This window comes from Bubalus kerabau, chromosome 3 (genome assembly GCF_029407905.1).
Source record: "Bubalus kerabau isolate K-KA32 ecotype Philippines breed swamp buffalo chromosome 3, PCC_UOA_SB_1v2, whole genome shotgun sequence".
NCBI lineage: Eukaryota > Metazoa > Chordata > Mammalia > Artiodactyla > Bovidae > Bubalus > Bubalus kerabau.
The window spans coordinates 51,754,524-51,775,644 of record NC_073626.1 but is presented as its reverse complement, the minus strand read 5'-3'; the positions used below and the strand labels follow the sequence as shown (position 1 = coordinate 51,775,644).

General features: G+C 37.6%; 1 protein-coding gene across 2 annotated transcripts in view; it reads right to left on the bottom strand.

Annotated features, from left to right (window-relative positions):
* Positions 1–13,055: 13,055 nt before the first annotated feature.
* Positions 13,056–21,121, bottom strand: part of KHDRBS2 (KH RNA binding domain containing, signal transduction associated 2) — a 703,180-nt gene continuing 695,114 nt past the window's right edge. For both annotated transcript variants that reach the window (XM_055571819.1, XM_055571818.1), the window contains one exon: positions 13,056–13,153. In XM_055571819.1, coding sequence (XP_055427794.1) covers positions 13,056–13,153 — 98 coding nt within the window. The remainder of the gene's footprint in view (positions 13,154–21,121) is intronic.

The window sequence follows — 21,121 nt, the reverse complement described above, 5'->3', positions numbered from 1 at the left end:
GATTTGGTAAGTCATTTGAATTTTACTAAAAATACAAAAATACCTTGGACTTAAATCCTGAGAGAATTAATTAATGGTCTTCTCTTACTTCTGAACAATCAAACTCATGATCAAGTTTTACTTATTAGTGAATTAACCTTTATGATGCCCTATTTAGATATCCCCATAATAATCTTACTAGAGGAAATAATTCTTATTGAGAAAACGTACAGTTAATGCTTCCAATAGGGTCTATTATTTTTGTTTACTCATAGTAGCTACATAGTACAAAACTATATGTTTTTTAAAATATAGGTTGAAGGACAGTAACTCTCGAACCTCAATGTACTTGTAAAGCAATGTGATAAAATTATTTTGGTGTATACTTGATTTGTACATTTAGTACTCCTAATTTTTAAAATATATCTGAACAGTTCTGAAGTTCTATGTATCTAGTAATTTGTAATTTTCTAAAAGATCAAATTGGTGCAAATTTTTGTTCTTGATAATCAACACTGGACACATAGAAATTTTCTTGAGGTTATTCAAAAAAAAACAACAACAACAACAAAAAAACAACTCTACTGGTGGAAGTGAAGGGAAAATGCAGTGGATCATGAGGGTGACTGTTCTGAGAAAGACAACAGACTCATGCAACAGTGACATGTTCTGTATTTGCTTTAGAGGAGAGGCACGTTTTTAATTTCTAAAGTCACTGCTTTTTGTGATAAACTGCCTGATTGTGACTTAACAAGAATTTTCAGATGTTAGGGCACTCCAGTGTTTTAAGGTTGTAAGGGGTGGGTTATTTTACATTTTTTGTGTTACTACCTGTTTTAGCACTTCTAATAGGCCTTTCTCAACCTTTCAGCTATGTTACCTTCTAAACTGATTTTTTCCTTATTCTCATGTTCATTTTGGCATCCTTTCAAATATTATAAAGTATAAATACATTATACATTTAAGTGGTATGCTAAGTCGCTTCAGTTTTGTCCGACTTTGTGTGACCCCACAGATGGCAGCCCACCAGGCTCCGCCATCCCCGGGATCCTCCAGGCAAGAACACTGGAGTGGGTTGCCATTAAATGGTATATATCATCTATATAGGATAAGAGACAATAAAGGAAAACATTTTTAAATAATAATCACACAGATTTAGAGAAATCAATAAAGCATGCTGTTACAAGTAAGTGACCATGACTATTTTTCTAGACATATTTGTCCAGTTTATTTTTATTTTTCATTGATGGTTTATGTCAAGCTCCATGAAGTCTACATTCTATACTTAGAGATAACTTCCATTCAATCCATGGTAAGATGTGAAAATAAATATAGTCGGGCACAACCTACATCAAGTTAAGGTTATTAAGCAAGACTTACTTTCTAGATAATTCAGGAAAAAGAGATATTCTGAATACTTTGGTTTATGCAGATAGAGGCATTTAGAAAATTATCATTAAACTTCAAAGTTAGTACTGACTTTGCCACTATTCATGGTAAAAGAATTTATCCTAATTCTTTTACTAGCTTGAGGAATGAATTACATACCTGCATTTTGGTTTCCTCTAAAATTTAGTTTACTACAGAATCTGTGATCAAAGTAATAGAGCACAGTAAAGCATATGAACTGAAGATTAAGCCTCTGGGTTTAGAGTCCAACCCACTGGCCACTTATGACCTTGGTGGGATTAATTGTTCTCTCAGGCTTAGTGCCCTCATTTAGAAAATGAGAATGCCCCAGAACTTATATCATGGGACTGTTGAGAAAATATATGAAATAACTCCTAAAAATGCCCAATACAATGTTTATGTGTTCACTCCATTATTGTAAATACCTGTTTATTCACATTATTATTACTACTGCTGTAATAGTTATACAAACTTATTGCTAGTTTTATCTTTGTTTTAACCCTATTTCATTGTGAGCAAAATATATGCAACGGTATTATAAGATTCTTCTGTATAAACATATAATACATGTTATATATGTTATGCCCATATAATATACCCATTATACTCAATATATGCTTTCTCAATGCTATAATGATAATCATTTTTGCAACTGTGTTCTAAAGCCTACATTACCTGATTTCAGTAAAGAATATTTTTAAAATGTTTAAGCTATAAATTGATTTGGGTAATAAGAATATTTTTATGGATTAAACTAGCTTCTATTCATGCATTTGATAAAAACCATGAAGATATTTTACAATTAAAGTCTTTAGTCAAGGAAAACTAACTTGGGAAAGAATAACTAAATTTGGGATAGAGATATATGTATGATTTTACTTTATATATGTCACAGTTATATGAGTATATACTATTAATTTTTTACCCAATTTTACCTATAAGAACTGAAACTCAAAAAGTGAAAGCAAGTTTGTTTGCACTCTAGGGCATATACTTTGGGTTACAGTTCATAGTGTCGCAATACAACTTTAATACTCCACACAAATAAACATTAAGGGAATAGATCCCTTTTTCACAAAAGAACAAAATTCATATCACTTCTGAAAGTTAAAATTGCACTTATGGATAAAGTAGAATTTCACCGCAAATGAATAAGTAACAAGCAATTGAGGAATGGAGGAAGGAGGGAAGTGAAACAAGATGAAGACAATCAGAAGGAATATAAAGCAATCTATTAACAGAGTTATCTGTAAGGGATAGGATTATAGACTTTTGATTTTTACATTACACATTTTACATTATACAATATAATTTTTAACCCTGACTGTGGATTAATTTGTAATAAAAAAGGAGACAGTATTAAAAAAGACACCCCCTCCCCCCAAATTACTAATTCACTGACAATTCTGCCATTTTGTAAGACAACCATTACATATTCCTGAATAATTTACTCACAAGAAATGAAGAAAGGTCTTTAAGAAGTTAAACCAATTTGTCCTTTGAGGTTACCAGTAATTAAACTGTTCCAAAGAAGTATATCTGATGGATTACTTATTTTAAAATATATTGCCTTATAAGAAGGCAGCACATCTAATTTTAGCTCTAAATAAGTATGTATTGGTCAATAAATACATTTACATTCAAAGTTTCCAATAATAAAATTGAAAGAAACAGTTTAAAAAATGTTAAAAAAATTAATTTTATCATGAAGATTATCTTTATGTAACATTTAAATATAATCCTCCCTGCTTAAGGACATATAAAACTGGCTCCCTTCCAGTCACAGACACTATGCACTGATCTTTTTGAATTCCATTATGAGGTTTATTTATTTCTAAGTTTAAGGTTTCTATTTTGAAATTGAGAACTTAGACTAATTGGACACATTTTCTTACCTATTGCATCACCTTCTATATTACAGGTAAGAAACCAAGATTTTGTGACCAGTTGGACTCCCCTGGTAGCTCAGTTAGTAAAAAATCCACCTGCAATACAGGAGACCCCAGTTCAGTTCCTGGGTAGGGAAGATCTCCTGGAGAAAGGATAGGCTACCCACTCCAGTATTTTGGGCTTCTCTGGTGGCTCAGCTGATCCACCTGCAACGTGGGAGATCTAGGTTCAATCCCTGGGTTGGGAAGTTCCCCTGGAGAAGGGAACCCTCTCCAGTATTCTGGCCTGGAGAATTCCATGGATTGTATAGTTCAGGGGGTCGCAAAGAGTTGGACACTACTGAGCGACTTTCACTTATGACTCCCTAGGTGGTGCTAGTGATAAAGAATCCACCTGCCAATGCAAGAGAAACAAAAGAGGTAGTTTCCACCCTTGGGCTGAGAAGATCCCTTGGGGTAGGAAATGGCAACCCGCTCCAGTATTCTTGCCTGGAAAATTCTGTGGACAGAAGAGCCTGGCAGGCTATAGAACAAGCCAGAAAGAGCTGGACGTGATGGGGAAACTGAGCACACACACAGGTTATAAATAAATGTGAACAGTTGTTCTTTTTCTGTTTTATGTAAATACTTTTCATAGTTTTTAGCTTACAATGGGTATGTATTGGTTTCATAATTAATACAACGAACATTTCTTAATGTGGGGGAGGCCCAGTTGTACAGATTGGGCACCACTCCCTTCCCTACAGACATCAACTAATTGCCTTTTTCTTTTTCCTCTCATATCCCATGTGCTGTTGGGAAAACGACAGTGACAGCGACCTTGAGAAACGAGGGGTGAGATGGCATCAGAAAGGTTGAAAAATGTCCTGATCTAAAAAAAGGCAGGCTGTGAGGTCAGAATGCGGCAAATGCAGTGCACTTTTGTGAGGGCAGACAGAGATAGACAGGAGGGAGGGGACATTTTCCTGTTGGTGGAAGTCGTCCTGAGATGCATTAAGGGGACAGGAAACCTCTGTCCAGTGGTGACATTTCCTTCCAGTGAGGTTCTAGGACGAGGCTCCAAGAGTCTCCAAATTTCTCTTGGAAATAGATAATTGTCTATATCCCACTGTGACATATAAAACACGATGAAACAGAAGCTTGAACAAAATAAGCATTCAGTAGTTTGTTACCAATTTTTCAGATGGCTCATTCTGTACTTGTTTTTGGTAAAGGCAACATACAGAATATTGAAGACTGATACCTGCCAATCAATAAGAAAAGTGTCTTACTTTCAACTCAGATATTTTAATAGGAAATTAGAATGTCCAGGCACATGCTACACATTATATTGGCAACAGAAAATATTTTGTTTAAAATATTTTAAATTGAGTAATAAATTCCCTTTGTTTATTAACACATGATTGCATGGTTTATACAAAGTATTTCTAATTTGAATGGACTCTCATACTTTAAAACAGAGTTCTGACTTATAAATTGAAGAATAAAAGCCTGACATTTCTTTCATGCTTATTTATGTGAAGTTTTTTGATATTAAAATGGATCTTAAAAATATAAATGAATCCATTTGTTCTACAAAAGATTGTGGCATTTGCCTCCATTTTCTATGGTGGAACTGTTGACAGAATGACAAAATTGAGGAAAGATCAAAGTAGATGCAAGTCAAGCTAAAATACTTTATCATAGCTTTTTAATTTTTTTTCAATTTTCTGTTTTCTTTTTATTTATTTTTTTGTTTGACTTTTTCTTTATTTTATTTTTTAACTTTACAATATTGGATTGGTTTTGCCATACATCAAAATAAATCTGCCACAGGTATATACCATGTTCATGGATTGGAAGAATCAATATAGTGAAAATGAGTATACTACCCAAAGCAATTTATAGATTCAATGCAATCCCTATCAAGCTACCAATGGTATTCTTCACAGAGCTAGAACAAATAATTTCACAATTTGTATGGAAATACAAAAAACCTTGACTAGCCAAAGCTATCTTGAGAAAGACGAATGGAACTGGAGGAATCAACCTGCCTGACTTCAGGCTCTACTACAAAGCCACAGTTATCAAGACAGTATGGTACTGGCACAAAGACAGAAATATAGATCAATGGAACAAAATAGAAAGCCCAGAGATAAATCCACGCACATATGGACACCTTATCTTTGACAAAGGAGGCAAGAATATACAATTGATTAAAGACAATCTCTTTAACAAGTGGTGCTGGGAAAACTGGTCAACCACTTGTAAAAGGATGAAACTAGAACACTTTCTAACACCATACACAAAAATAAACTCAAAATGGATTAAAGATCTAAACATAAGGCCAGAACCTATAAAACTCCTAGAGGAGAACATAGGCAAAACACTCTCTGACATACATCACAGCAGGATCCTCTATGACCCACTTCTCAGAATATTGTAAATAAAAGCAAAAATAAACAAATGGGACCTAATTAAACTTAAAAGCTTCTGCACAACAAAGGAAACTATAAGCAAAGTGAAAAGACAGCCTTCAGAATGGGAGAAAATAATAGCAAATGAAGCAACTGACAAGCAACTAATCTCAAAAATATACAAGCAACTCCTACAGCTCAATTCCAGAAAAATAAATAACCCAATCAAAAAATGGGCCAAAGAACTAAATAGACATTTCTCCAAATAAGACATACAGATGGCTAACAAATACATGAAAAGATGCTTAACATCACTCATTGTCAGAGAAATGCAAATCAAAACAACTATGAGGTACCATTTCACGCCAGTCAGAATGTCTGTGATCCAAAAGTGTACAAGCAATAAATGCTGGAGAATGTGTGGAGAAAAGGGAACCCTCTTGCACTGTTGGTGGGAATGCAAACTAGTACAGCCACTATGGAGAACAGTGTGGAGATTCCTTAAAAAACTGGAAATATCATAGCTTTTTTAGTAAGCTGCCAAAAATGAAAATTATTCTATGGTTATTGAGATTTTAGATTCACTTTGAATCAAATTCATTAAAAGTTGGGACTCATGACAGCATTTTGGGAAATGTATGTGCTATAAAATTTTGTTTTAAATACTGGTTTTCTTATATGTTAGTACTGTGACATTAGCTAAGTCACTGAACTTCGACTTTCTCTTCTATAAAATGGGATTACCTGTTCTTCCTTTGCAAGGATTATAGGGGTTCCATGTATGTCCTTATGTGAAAATCCTAGTACCTTGCCTGGCATGTACACTCAGAAAACTGATGGCCTCATTATTATTATTGCTGTTATTCCTTGGCCTCATACAGAGTGTAAATAATGTTATCAGTTTTGTTAATTACTGTTCAATTGACTATTTGCAGTCATTCACTCCAAAATTTTTCTGCAACAAAAATTAAGCTTTTCAATGGAACCTGAAGTTAACAATTTCTTGATACTAAAACTGATACTTGATATTCAATCAACTTGGGAGATTACCAATCACTGCTTTCTATTCCCTTTAAAGCCTCCCGAAGTAGACAAACTTCTGGAATTATTTTAACCAAGAGACACAGAGATTGAGATAAGGGATAAAATGCTACATAATTAAAGGGTGACATTTTTAAGGGACATTTATGATTTCAAAATACAAACCTGTATATTTTTAAGTGGAAAACAAAAGGAACAAGAGTAATATTTTAATAATATAGCTTGAAAAGCAATTTCCTTGAAAGGAATTCATGAAAATCTTTAGCATGTCTTTCTGTGCCAAATGTATTTAAAAACTGTTAGTGTTTCAGTTGTTATTAAGCTAAATGGCCTTCAGTTCAGTTCAGTCACTCAGTTGTGGCCTTAGTTCCTTTAATATACTGAAAGTGAAAATTATCTAAATATTACAAATAAGTCCTAAAAGTACTATCTGGTCTTGTAATTGACATCAAAATGATTCTGATTTAATCCTACTGAAATGCCCTAAAACTTTTTGTTGGACATACATGAGTAGGTATAAAGACTTTCTTACTTATTAGTGTTAAGTGCCCAAACTAGCTACCCTTGGTGCTTTGTTGAGTTCCCTGATGTCACAGGATCATTAGTGTACCAAGAGCTATAGCATTATCTGAAAGACTGTGTGGAGGATGGATATGAATAATGTCAACTGTAATTTAGAGAGCTTGATATGTCATGTAACTTACATAGACAAATGTCAGACATGAGAATACCTATACAGACACTGGCTCCTGAACTGGCATAGTCCCTGTTTCTGCCATCTTTTGAAAACAACACTTTGAAATGAGTGAGAGAGGACATGATTTCATGAAAGGATCCAATGGGACCAGTATCACTGACAAAAGAAAGCTCCCTCCAACTGGGCAGATGTCCACTAGTCAGGGCCACAATGAACAGTTTTCATTCTATTGAAAGTTTCTGCTGAGAGACCACTGACATAGGGAAATTCTCATTCTCTGTTGCCAGAGAAACCTACTGTGTTCATTTCTGCTTATTTTGAGTTGGGAAAGTTATGTGATAAGTGACTGCAATGTTAATACATCATTATATTTATACATCCTAGTCAGTGCTGGTCAAAGCTAATGCTGCAACTTCCTTCCCTGCCTTCCGGCAGAGGTGTCTGTGAGTGGCTCTCTGCCACATAAGCTCCAAGCCTGCCAGCATGTAGAAACATTCTATACAAATGTTTTCCTAGATGATTGCACCTAAAATACACTGAGATGGGGAAATTCAGTGAAGCTGAACTCAGTGAATCCTCTCCAGGCTCCACTCTAGACAAATATTTCCTTTGTGTTCTAAGCCTATCTAAGCGTAAGGCTTTTATTGAATAATTGATTTAGTGTACAGACTCAGATTCAAGACCATACTGATATCTTTATACTAGTATCTTAGATATTGCTATCTCTTGAGCTTTCTTCTCAGTCTGAACAACATTTGTCTTATAGATATATGGAGGTGGATAGGAGTCTTTATTAATTAATTAATTTGTTCTTTATTTTTGGATAGGAGTCTTTAAAATATACTCTTTTATGTCTTATTCTGAACCTACTCAAAACACAGGTTTTGAAACTAAAAATCTCCTTTCTAACAAATCATTGTTTTTGAACTTTAAAAACTCTTACTTTTAACTTAAATAGCCAAGAATATTTTCTCTTGTTCAACATTGGCATTTCTGCTGTGATAGTCCTGCCCTGAGTTAATGCATTAGAAGATCAAGTCTGAATGATTAGAGAATCATGGGGTATAAAATGACAATAACAGCAACATAAAATAATTACAGTGGAGACAAAAACATATTATTAATATATCCAAATAGTAACAAATTGCAACTGATTTCTCTTTACAAAATAAAGCCTACTGTTTAAAAAGGATCAGAGAAGAAGAATATGCAGGATACCTGGATTAAAGATTCCTCTCCCCTTGGTTTATAAAAAGAGTTATTTTTTAAACCTTTTTTAAAGTTAATTTTATTGAAGCATAGCTGCTTTTGGGTTCCCTCGTGGCTCATATTGTAAAGAACCTGCCTGCAATGTAGGAGATCTGAGTTTGATCCTTGCGTCAGGAAGATTCCCTGGAGAAGGGAATGGCTACCCACTCCTGTATTCCTCTCTGGAGAATTCCATGAACAGAGGAGCCTGAAGAGTCAGATATGACTGAGAGACTAATACTTATTATAGTTGCTTTACAATGTTGTGTTAGTTTCTAAGGTATAGCAAAATGAATCAGTTATATGTATACATATATCTTCTCTTTTCTTGGATTTCTTTCCCATTTAGGTCACCATAGAGTACTGAGTAGGGGTCCCTAAGTTATACAGTAGGTTCTCATTATTTATTTATCTTATGTGCTTAGTCACTCAGTCATGTCTGACTGCGACTCCATGGACTGTAGCCTACCAGGCTGCTCTGTCCATGGGGATTCTCCAGGCAAGAATACTGGAGTGGGTTGCCATGCCCCTTCTCCAGGAGATCCTCCCAACCCAGGGATCAAGCCAGGTCTCCTGCATTGCAGGCAGATTCTCTATCATCTGAGCCACCAGAGAAGCCCATGAATACTGGAGTGGGTAGCCTATCCCTTCTCCAGGGGATCTTCCCAACCTAGGAATTGAACTGGGGTCTCCTGCATTACAGGTGGATTCTTTATTGCTGAGCCACCTGGGAATATAAGGTATTAAACAGTTATTTTAACAGTTTGGATCTTAGAAAAGCTCGCTCAGATGTAAAGGCAGTTCTTAACTATAAGACTCAATGTAAGTTTTGCCTTATTTTCTTGGGAATATTTCTTCTGATTCAAACCTACAGTGGCTTCCTTTTATTTTTCCCATAAAATCTAAAAAATTTAGTACAGTACTCAGGGACCACTGTGACTTGACTCAACCCCATCTCTCCAGGCTTTGCTTTTGCTCGGTGCCTTCATGAATTGGACCCTCATGGCCCATTGACCTGCTCCTCTAGGCACATCCTGAGCTGTTTGGACTCCAAGATCTGCTTCAGCCCATTCCCTCCCCAGGCAGCCCTCCCTTCCTCCTCCCTGCATGCTGCTAAGTCGCTTCAGTCGTGTCCAACTCTGTGCGACCCCATAGACAGCAGCCCACCAGGTTCCTCTATCCCTGGGATTCTCTAGGCAAGAACACCTGAGTGGCTTGCCATTTCCTTCTCCAATGCATGAAAGTGAAAAGGGAAAGTGAAGTCGTTCAGTCATGTCCGACTCTTCGCAACCTCATGGACTGTAGCCCACCAGGCTCCTCCGTCCATGGGATTTTCCAGGCAAGAGTACTGGAGTGGGGTGCCATGCCTTCTCCTCCTCCCTGCATAAGCTGCCCCTATTAGTCCCTGGGTCTCTAAACCTCTTTGCTCCGTCCAGTCATGAGAAATCTTCTGGCTCTCTCATCCCTTGCCTATGGCATTAGTTTAAGGCTACAATATATTAGGAATGCTTGTGTGGTGATAAGAGGACCAGACCCAGCAGGAGAAAACTTAGGTTTTATCTTGGTTTCAAGCATCCTGGCAAGATCATGTCAATTCTCAGGTCTGTCTGTGGATCCCAAAACTGGCAGTGCATTGTTTTCAGTCTGAGGTTTATTGACTAAAGATTTCTGCTCTTTGTGTATAGAACAATATTGTAAAGTAATTAACCTCCAATTAAAATAAATAAATTTATATTAAAAAAAGAAATTAAGTTTCAGTTCCCAATAGTGCTTTGTACTTAGAAATATTTGCTGAATCAAATATAGCAACAGATAAGAAACAAGGAGTTTACTGATAAATTTAATGGGATAATGAGGAAAATTATGGTAAGTTTATTTATTTGACTAAATATCAATGTTAATAAATAGTATCTTATTGACAGAGAGTAGGCAAGGAGTTGGTTATGCGGCTTCCTTTCCCATCCCCTCTATCTCAGTCAACAATTGTGATTTCCTTTTCTTATATCTGCAGAATAAAAATTTTTAACACTTTTTCTTTGTACAGTGAAGAAGAGGTAATATATAGAAGCTCATAGCAAAAGGGCTGTAGATTAACTATAAATTCATGTTTCATTTGACAAGCGTCTGACTAAGCTCAGAAAACTTTGCCAGTAAATACAAAATTAGATCACTTTATTCAAAAGACGATACAAATATCTCAATTCCTAGACAACAATGTAAACCTTTAGTATTTCAACAAGTGACATTTGGTGTTTTAGCTTGCTGCACAGCTTCATGTTGGTGAAGATTATCTATCTTTCTCAGGATAAAAATAAACTTACCTCTGTGCTTCTTAGCTCATCACACCTGTTATTCAACTATGTGCTCTTTGCTTGTGGTTACCTGAAATATTGAAAAAAAAAATAGAGTACAAATTAAATACAACTCAATAGCACTTTGTGAAACATAAATGTTAGACATTTAATTGATGACAGACACACACTTCATAAAACTCTCAGCATGCAACTCCAGCTGCAAAAACTGAACAGCAATATGCCTAAGCTGGTTAGCAGCAAAAAAGTAAACCAATTACATTGACAAAAGCCACCATAAACAAAAAAAATTGTTTTTAAGAGATTAGCAGTTTTGGCATTCATCCCTACCATCGAGTCTTTCATTTTCTTTGTTCCATCAAAATTTAGCTTACATTTGATGTTAACAAGAGTTGCATTACTATTATTGTTAATTTTAGTTCTGTTTATTACCTTGAGGGTTATATATTGTAAAATAATTTTGGTGCCTCTAGTTAACGTTAATTAGTTGTTTTAATAACCTATATACCTATTTGTTATGTTTTTGTAGGTTTACTTTTTTAACTATCAGGAACTTAATAACTGAGAATATTTAACATTACTGTTGCATAGCAAAATTACAGAGTTACTATTAGTGTTACCTGTTTTAACGTTTAGTCATCCTTTGAGTCCTGCGACATATTTCGTTAACAATCATCAGCCATCAAGTCTGATAGTCTCAAAAGAAATATCAGCCCTCTAAACTGCCTTCAAGGGAGGTGATATTTAGCACTGAAAATTACAAATACAGTTTTTGAGGTTGAATAGCAACAAGTGGCCAGTGACACTGATGATTTGTTTGTCAAAACAAATTGTTGTAAACTACGCAAATGAAGACCACATATTCCTTTGAGTGAAAACAATAAAGTGAAACTACGCAATGCTTACATGTTGGATGGGATATTTAATGTGTGGGAAACTCAAAGGTTGAAGAACTAGGCATTTAGACAGTGGTAAGTAGTAATCTTACCTCTTTATACTCCATTACTCTTTCTCACGAGAGACAAGCTAATGCAAACAAGTCAACCAGAATTTGTGTTTAGCAAGATAAAGCTTAGAGGATAGTTTAAAATCCATTTATTATTCTAAGTCCATTTTTTTTCCATTAACATGTTATACATTAGTGTCTACTAACCATGATTCATGTAACAGTTTAGTTTGCTAACTTTTAAATTATTTAACAACCATAAGTTATTAGTACACTTTTAAAGTATTACACAAATATCTTAAAACAGGCTTGGGTTCATTTTTGTAATTTTTAAATAGAAAACATTTTAGGCATATCTTGAAGAAGAAATAAAGCAGGCATTTAAAGCTAGAAAACAAGTAATTCCAAATTTAGTTTTTACAAAAGCTTTCAGCTTTATTGACAAATTATGGCAAACATATTTGACAAATTGTGGTTTCCTATTTAGAGAAGCTTACACATGGAACTTTATGTGTGTGTGTGTGTTTTTCCTTTTTTAACAAATACAGGTTAAAACACTAAACAAATTCAGTTAGCTACATACATACAGTAGCTTCTTGTTTGCAACCCCATTAAAACAGCATTTAAAATTAAATTTACAAACTTAATATCAAACAGCTTCATCTAACTAACAGATATTAAAAGACAGGTTAAAACATCTACAACTTTTATTATAGCTAGTTCAAATGTTGTGTTACAGTCTTTTAGTAAACTTAAACAAAGTTTTTCTTATTGAGACTCAAAGTCTGTTAAGAGATTCATGCTCTTTGTTAAATTAAAAAAAAAAAAGAGATAGAGAGAGAGAGAGAAAGATTACATACAACAATGAAAACAACCCAGAGAGTATCATCCTACTGAATGATGGTTTATAGACGATGCTTGCCAACATCTTTTTTAGTCTGTCTTGTAAAATAATAATAGTGTCATTGTCATGCCAACTGTATAGGGGAAATACAAGAAATATATGGGTGCAATCATGGGCAGTTATCCCTAGAATAGGAACAAAAAAAAAGGACTATTACTTGTCATGTTGTTGTTTATGTGGAGACCACAGGCTATGAACTGTCTTTGAGGTGAGGTCACAGGTGAGGAGAACCCTCAGTATCTACCATAGGGATGCTCCCTGTATCCCCCTCGGGCTGACCTTGATGGAGGTGCTTTCAGGCTGGAGTGAGTCGTGGCCCATTCTTCTGGTGCTATGAACAAGAGATAGATAGTAAAATTCATTTTGCTTCACAGTTATTGAAAGCAGTTACTTACAATGCAATAGTAGAAAAGAGAGTAAAGCATCTTAACACTGAAAGTCTAGCCTAACTACATGTTTCACATGGTGAGATCATCCAAAAAAGCATATATTTTGAAATGCAACCACTTGGAAATAAGCCAGCATGGCATTTTTCAAAGCACAGAAAGTTAAGAACGTTTAAACAGAAAGTCCATATTAAAAAGAAAGAGGAGCATCAAGGTAAACCACCCCTTCCTTATTCTTTACACAGACTCCTAAAAGAAACTGGATAGGGTAAAACAGCAGTTTTTAGCCACTGATTAACACTAGAATAATCTAGAAATCTTGAAACCAAACCAGAACCAAAATGCCTAATGTCTGTTTTCTATCTCCAAAATCAAATGATTAGAAACTCTAAAGGTTGAGACCCAGGGTTTGGCATTTTTTACATGGTTCCCTAGATCAAGGGTCCCCAGACTCTGGGCCATGGACTGGTACCTCCTGTCAGATCATCAGCAGCATTAAGTTAGAAATAAAGTGCACTTGAATCATCCCCAAACCTTCCTGCACCCCTGGTCTATGGAAACATTGTCTTCCATGAAACCAGTCCCTGATGCTATAAAGGTTGTGGCCACCGATCAGGGTCCAAGTTTGAGGTTCATTGTGCTAAACTATCCAAGTTAGTGAAAGTAAGTTTCAGTATCCAGATAAGTAAAGAAAAATCTTCTATCAGTTTTTCCAATAAACAATTTGGAAAATAAAGAGGTATTAGTACACTAGGACAATTCATCGTTTATGTTTATTCTGACTTCCAGTAACCTCAATGTTCTGGGACCTGGCCAACAAACAAGAAAAGCAACCAAGCTTTTGGGTATTGTGAAAAATAGTTTATGTAAAGTCTGTGTACCCATAAGGGAAATGTAGTGCTTTTCCAAAGGGCCAAGGGGTCTGAGGTGATTTATACCGTCCCAGAAGCTAGGTTATTTAGGCCTTTCAATCAGAATTCAGTTCTTTATTAGAGAGCAGACTGGATTTTGGTGGGAGGAAGTATGGGACTAAGAAGAGGAATTACTAGAAAGACACATACTGACATTGATAGCTGATATAAAAGGTGGTGGTAATGGAAATAACTGGAAAATCACTGCAGATTGAGGGCATATGCCTCTGGAAAGTTCAAGTGCCTCTAAAAATGTCTTCAGCAAACATAATTAGAAAAAATTTAAATTGTACTTACTATAAGGCAAGGAATAATGACCTACAATATAGAAAAATGAACAAAAGTTGGATCAATGTAGGGGAAAATAGCATTAAAGGGGTGAACATTAGGTGTCTAAGGATATCCTTCATCAGAATACCTTCATTACAAATGATATATGATGATAAATGAAGGGTTTCATCTCTTTCACTATTTATTCTTTATCGTCTGAGCCACGAGGGAAATGCTTTAAGGTACATGCTTATGTTTACTACAATATATGTTGGGGCATAAAAGTGAGACCCTAAATAAATATGAGAAATGTTACTTTGGGTCAGAATATAGATATACCTGGATCAGGGGTTGGAAAACTAAGACCCTTGAGCCAGATTTGGCCAGCTGTCTGTTTTAATAAATGCAGTTTTATTAGAATACAAGTATGCTTATTTATTAAAACATTGTATGTGGTTGCCTTTTCTCTACAAAGGAAGACTTGCTTGATTACTTTTGTGATTGTGACCATACTGGTGCAAAGCCTAAAGTATTTACACTCTGGACTTTTACAGGAAATGCTTACAGGCCACATTCCAGATCATGTTTTTTTGGTGGGGGATTGTAGGTATTGGTCTTTTTCACAGTATCTCTTGAAGACAGGAACTTAAGTCTGAGCTGCTGGACTTTCTCAACATAGACATTTTGGAAACTAATGTTATTTGTGTACTTCATTGGAATTAAAGAAAAATTTCTTTGATGTACTGGTAGGGAAAATAAATCTTGCTTGGAAGCTTGAAAGTGCCTTGTCAGCCTCATATAATGTGAATTTTATATTTTGTCTATGAATTATCAAGAATATGTCAATTTCTTCACCCTCTTGTGGTAGAAGATAAAATCTACCCTATTATATTACTGTATTTAACAAAGGGAATGTACCACCTTTTGCTTCATTTGGTTTAAGGTGTTGAAGATCCCTGAGTTGCAATTTATGTGTTTTAGGAGCTGCAAATAATATAGGCTTCAAGTTTCCCAGGGGGTGGAAGTTCTGGATTATTTCTTAGATGCTGAATGTTCCTGCAGAATAGTGAAACAACACAGTCATAACTGCCACATCTACTCCCAGATTTGTCACATCTTTTAAACTGGCATAATCTTGGGGACTTGTCACAGAGCACATGTGTTTAATAAAAACTCACTGACTTAGTTTTATTTGACTTTACCTAAAGCTCCAGGAGGCTTCCCTGGTGGCTCAGCGATAGTCTGCCTGCAAATGTAGAATTCACCAGTTCAGTCCCTGGGTCAAGAAGTTATCCTGGAGAAGGAAATGACAACCCACTCCAGTATTCTGGCCTGAGAAATTCCATGAATGGAGGAATCTGGCGAGCTACATTCCATAGGGTCACAAAAGAGTCAGATATAACTTAGCAACTACATAACAACAACTCTGCTGCCGCTGCTGCTGCTAAGTCGCCTCAGTCGTGTCCGGCTCTGTGCGACCCCATAGACAGCAGCCCACCAGGCTCTGCCGTCCCTGGGGTTCTCCAGGCAAGAACGCTGGAGTGGGTTGCCATTTCCTTCTCCAATGCAGGAAAGTGAAAAGTGGAAGTGAAGTCGCTCAGTCGTGTCTGACTCTTAGCGACCCCATGCACTGCAGCCTACCAGGCTCTTCAGTCCATGGGATTTTCCAGACAAGAATACTGGAGTGGGTTGCCATTGCCTTCTCCAACAACAACTCTCCCGAACACCAAACTGATGGTGGAGGTGTGGCGGCTGCGCGCCACCAAGAGGGGCACCTGGGCCGTTCAAAATGATCCGGACTCAAGTAGGCCCCCGGGACCCGCCAAGGGGTCTCACCGCCAGAGGCCTCCAGCACAGGGCCGGTCCGGGCACCCGCCCTGGGTAGGGGGTGCCCCTCTTGGGGCTGGCGACCTCCAGCGCCAGTACCCGGAGCCGGGAGAACGCACCCGTACTGCTGTCCTACGCCCCCACGCGCAGCCCTGCATGCCTAGCTGCCCCCAGGCACACGAAGGGCACTCCGCCCGGCGGGTCGCCGGACAAGAGGCAGGGGGACTGCACCCCCGCGAGACGAGGCCAGTTCGGCCCCAGACTGGGGACGTGGGCGAGGTTGGCCCCTTGCGGGCCCGGGCAGTGCCGGCCGCGACTGGGGGCGGTGCGCCAGCACGGCGAGGGGCGCAGGCGATCCGGGGGCCGGAAGACCGAGACGCGGCGGTCCGGCGGGAACACAGGCCCCGCAGACACGGGAGCGGCCCGGGGGCGCCGGCCGGCCCAGCCACCCCGAAGCCTTCCGCGTCCCTGGCCCGCTGTCGGGGCCGGCGGGTGGCGGCCTTACCGCGTGTAGCGGAGGCGCCCAGCCCGCCAGTCTAGCCCGTCCGTCCTCCGCAGAGCCGCCGTCTTCTAGCCCAACCCCAAGGCTCTCGTCCTGGGGACACGCTCTCGAGCTAGGCGACCCAGCCGGGTCCGCACACCGGCTGCGGCTGGAGGCTCCTCAAGGCTGCGGGACTGCGGAGCCCGACCTCGCTTCCCTGCCCTGGGCTCACCACTGGGCCTGCCCGGCAAACGAGTGGCCCCACTTGCCGGGTGCCTGGCAGGCCCAGCAGGACCCTCCCCGGACTGACGGAGGAGGCGTGGGCCCAAGTCTGTTCTTTTCTGTTTCACCCCAAATTCAGTCTCTGAGATTTAATTTGGTGTCAGGCTACAAAGGCCATATTCCACTTCAATGTTAACAAAAAAGGCAAACTGAAGTCCTGGCAGTCTAAGCGTCCTTACTATTAGCAGAAGAAATCAATTTCACTTAATTCAGATCTTGGGTCCATTGTTTACATCTTTTCAATAATAAAAGGTCAGGGGAATACTATATCTATCTGTGCGTATTTCCTTGATCTATATTTTTCTTACTATCAGAATGGCTACATATGGTCAGTCACGTCTACACCACAATGTAATAGAAGCCAGCTTCTCTCACTCAAGTTTTGGTCTTGGGGTCTGGACTGGAAAGCACTGACTCAATAAACAGTCTCCTTGGTCATGAATCATATACTGTGTCAGTGAGCCTTGTGCCGTCAGCCAATACCCTCACTGTTCACCAGAAGCTCTTGAATTAATTCAGAAATATAAGTAATTTTTAGAAATTCAGAGTGATTTCAACTTAAGTCCACCATAGAACCTTGCACATAGGGATAGACAAATTATTATAAAGTGGTAATGATGGGAATTCTCTAAAATGTGAACTTACAAAGATCCAGGTGCACTTCGAATTTGTCTCTCTTCTTGGGGTTCTTCTATTTAGCAGATAGAGTAGATTTAAAATATTTTAGGACTCCATACAAATTTCGGAGTCCTGGTCAAATGTTTCAATTCCTATGAAGGATGCTATTAAAAAATCATTGCAGACAATAAAATTTAGAGATCTTTCTTTTTACTTTTGGAAAATGATAAAGTAAAATTCTCTCAATATCAAGATCATTGTTTCCTGAGAAGTACTAGCTACTCTATGCATATGAATAGAGCAAATAAATACATTTTTCCTTAGAAAAGGTAACACACTAACTGCCAAGTTGGAAATTACTGCAACAGTTTACTGAATTGTGACTCAGGAAAAAGCAAATGAAGATATGAGAAGTAGAGTTCAAATGATTTGATCAAATCCCTACCATTTCTGGTTGGGTTTCCCAATCCAGATTTTAATGTACCTTACAGTATATAATGAAAGCTGAGCTCCAAAGAACTTATGCTTTTGAACTGTAGTGTTGGAGGAGACTCTTGAGAGTCCCTTGGACTGCAAGGAGATCCACTCAGTGTATCCTAAAGGAAATTAGTCCTGAATATTTATTGGAAGGACTTACACTGAAGCTGAAACTCCAATACTTTGGCCACCTGATGCAAACTGACTCATTTGAAAAGACCATGATGCTGGGAAAGATTGAAGGTGGGAGTTGAAGGGGTTGACAGAGGATGAGATGGTTGGATGGCATCACCGACTCAATGGACATGAATTTGGGTAAACTCTGAGAGTTGGTGATGGACAGGGAGCCTGGCATGCTGCAGTCCATGGAGTCACAAAGAGTCAGACAGGACTGAGTGACTGAACTGACTGACAGTATATGATAGGAAGGAAAGTAGGCAAATAAAGCATTCATTAAATAAAATTTTCTTGTTTTTCCTTCAGATCTCATATGTGCCAGTCCTTATACTAAGCCCTACATATGAAGATGGTTTAAAGAGCCTTGAGGAGATCACAGGACAACACTAACATGTCATAAATTACGACAGTTGTGATAGACATTTGAGGAAAACACTGAGGAAAGCCTGCAGAAGGGAGTTACTAACTTCCATCATTCAATTGACTTGGATTGAACTCGAACACTGAATCAAATAGCTTATTTTCTGAGTAAATATATGGCATGACTAAGAATTCAGGCCCTTTTTAACCCAGAGAACTCATATTCTTTAAAATGTTGCCTGTATTAATTATTTTGTACCAAAATGGAGCAGGACTCTATGATCCTTGCCCACATCCCCAGCCCCAACCATGCCTTCTGCCCGCCTTTTGCTTGTGGAAACTTTAGTCAAAGAATAAATTTAATCAGAGAAGTGAGAAATGCTGAAGCAAAGGAAAACAGTCTAAGGAGACTAAATAATAATAATGTCGTGATTAAACATAGTCAAGGACATTTAGTTGTTTCTCAAAGGCTATAGATAATATTCTGAGCCATATCCTGTGAGCTGTCTTATAGATACCAAAACACCAGGTGGAGAAGTTAACTACATGATGACCAGTCTGTACCCAGGACTTGCAAGATGATGTTCTCTGATTGCTGTAGAGATACTATGAACACTGAGGTTGTTAGGGGGGAAATGAAGCTCAGGAACAAGGTGCCAATTTATGAAAGTCTGTATTATTTACCTGGAAAATAAAATTTTAATGTTTATGCTCCCAGTAGTAGGTTTAACATGCTATCTTCAAAGTAAATTGATGTTAGAGAGTAGTTCAGAAAGAACATAGTGCATCATAAAGATTATCTAGGGCATAGCTCTTATGCTCACATTTTGATAACTAGTTGCTTATATTTCTGAGATATGAAAAAGAATATCAAAATTTTTTTAATCACACTGCAACAAAAAAGGACAGCTCTTGTCACTTATTTTTCACATACTGCAAACCAATTTGCAAAAAGCACAGCTTAATGTGAGAAACCTAAATTGATCTCTATTATTACAAATCACAAGTGTCTTTAGTTTCCCATCATATAATCATAAAAGAGCATTACAACAGATTGATTAAAGTTCACATTGGCTCTGAGCCACTCAGTTTGTTGGACTCAGATTTCTCACTTCTTAGAGGAATATCATTCTATTTAAAAGCATCTTTCAAATATTTACGAACATGTTGCTTTATGGCTATTTATTCCCAAAGAGAATATGTTAAGTTAGATGCTTTTTAGTGATTTAAGACTCTATAATAATAATGAAAATTTTCATTATTTAATTATAAAATACCTATCCTACTAAAAAAATGAAGATACACTTACTAGGGGTCATGTATAGTGCTAGGCATTTTATGTATTTTATTAGCAAATACAATTTTCTTACAAGATAGTTGCTAGTGTTATCTTCCTTTAAGATGAGAAAGCAATAACTAAGAAAGTTTAGTAGCTTTCCTAACATATATATGGAATATCTTGCTAAAATTTGGGACTTTATCTTAAATGTGCTACAAGAGTACAGAACATATATATTTGTAATTGTCTCACCATCTTTCCACCCGGTGAGCAGATGGTTAAGTGTCTACCTGCAATGTGGGATACCCGGGTTCGATCCCTGGATAGGGAAGATCCCTGTAGAAGGAAATGGAAACCCACTCCAGTACTCTTGCCTAGAAAATTCCATGGATGGAGGAGCCTGGTGGGCTACAGTCCATGGGATCACAAAGAGTCAAACATGACTGAGCGACTTCACTTTCTTTCATTTTCTTTTATCTGAAGGAAGACCCTGGATTCCATTCTCTTTTTACTTTGCTTGGTTAGCAAATAAGACAATTTATTTTACTCCTCTCTGATTGTGTAATAATTGGTGAGTCCAACAACAAATAATTGATTAGCTAAATGTGTGAGAATGTAGCTTTAATTTTGTTAACCAAAATGTGGGCTGCTTGAAGTGAATTTGCTGAGGGGAAAATCTAGGTGTATATTTATCCAAAGTGAAAGTCATTTTTAGCCTATCTGCTCTGAACTTTTTATAATATTAATGAAATATTGGAACCTAAAGGTTCAACCATTTCTTTCACACAATTTGCATTGTCACTATATGTAATTGCAGAGTTTATCGTTTTAAGACACAGAGGGTAAAATGGAAAAGTAATGAGGGGGAAATATGACTGACTGACATCTCTTTTCAGAGATGAACATAATGAGTTATGTTCTAAGAAGTGGCAACTACAAATTGACAGTTGCCATCTACCACTAGAAGGACTAAACCACGTACTGCTGCAGCTGTTGATTTTCAACACCCCCTGAAAGAAGTGCATGATGGAGAGCAGAAATGAGGCATTCTCTGGGCAAAAACTAGAAGAACGGGTCCTCAGGTATCTAGGTATTTTCAGGAACCAATTTTATGAGCCCGATCTGCCTTTTCATGCCTAGCAAAGTACCAACATTCTTAATAGTGATGACTACTTCTTGTAACTGGCACAGAAAGTGAACGTGAAGTTGCTCAGTTGTGTCCGATTATTTG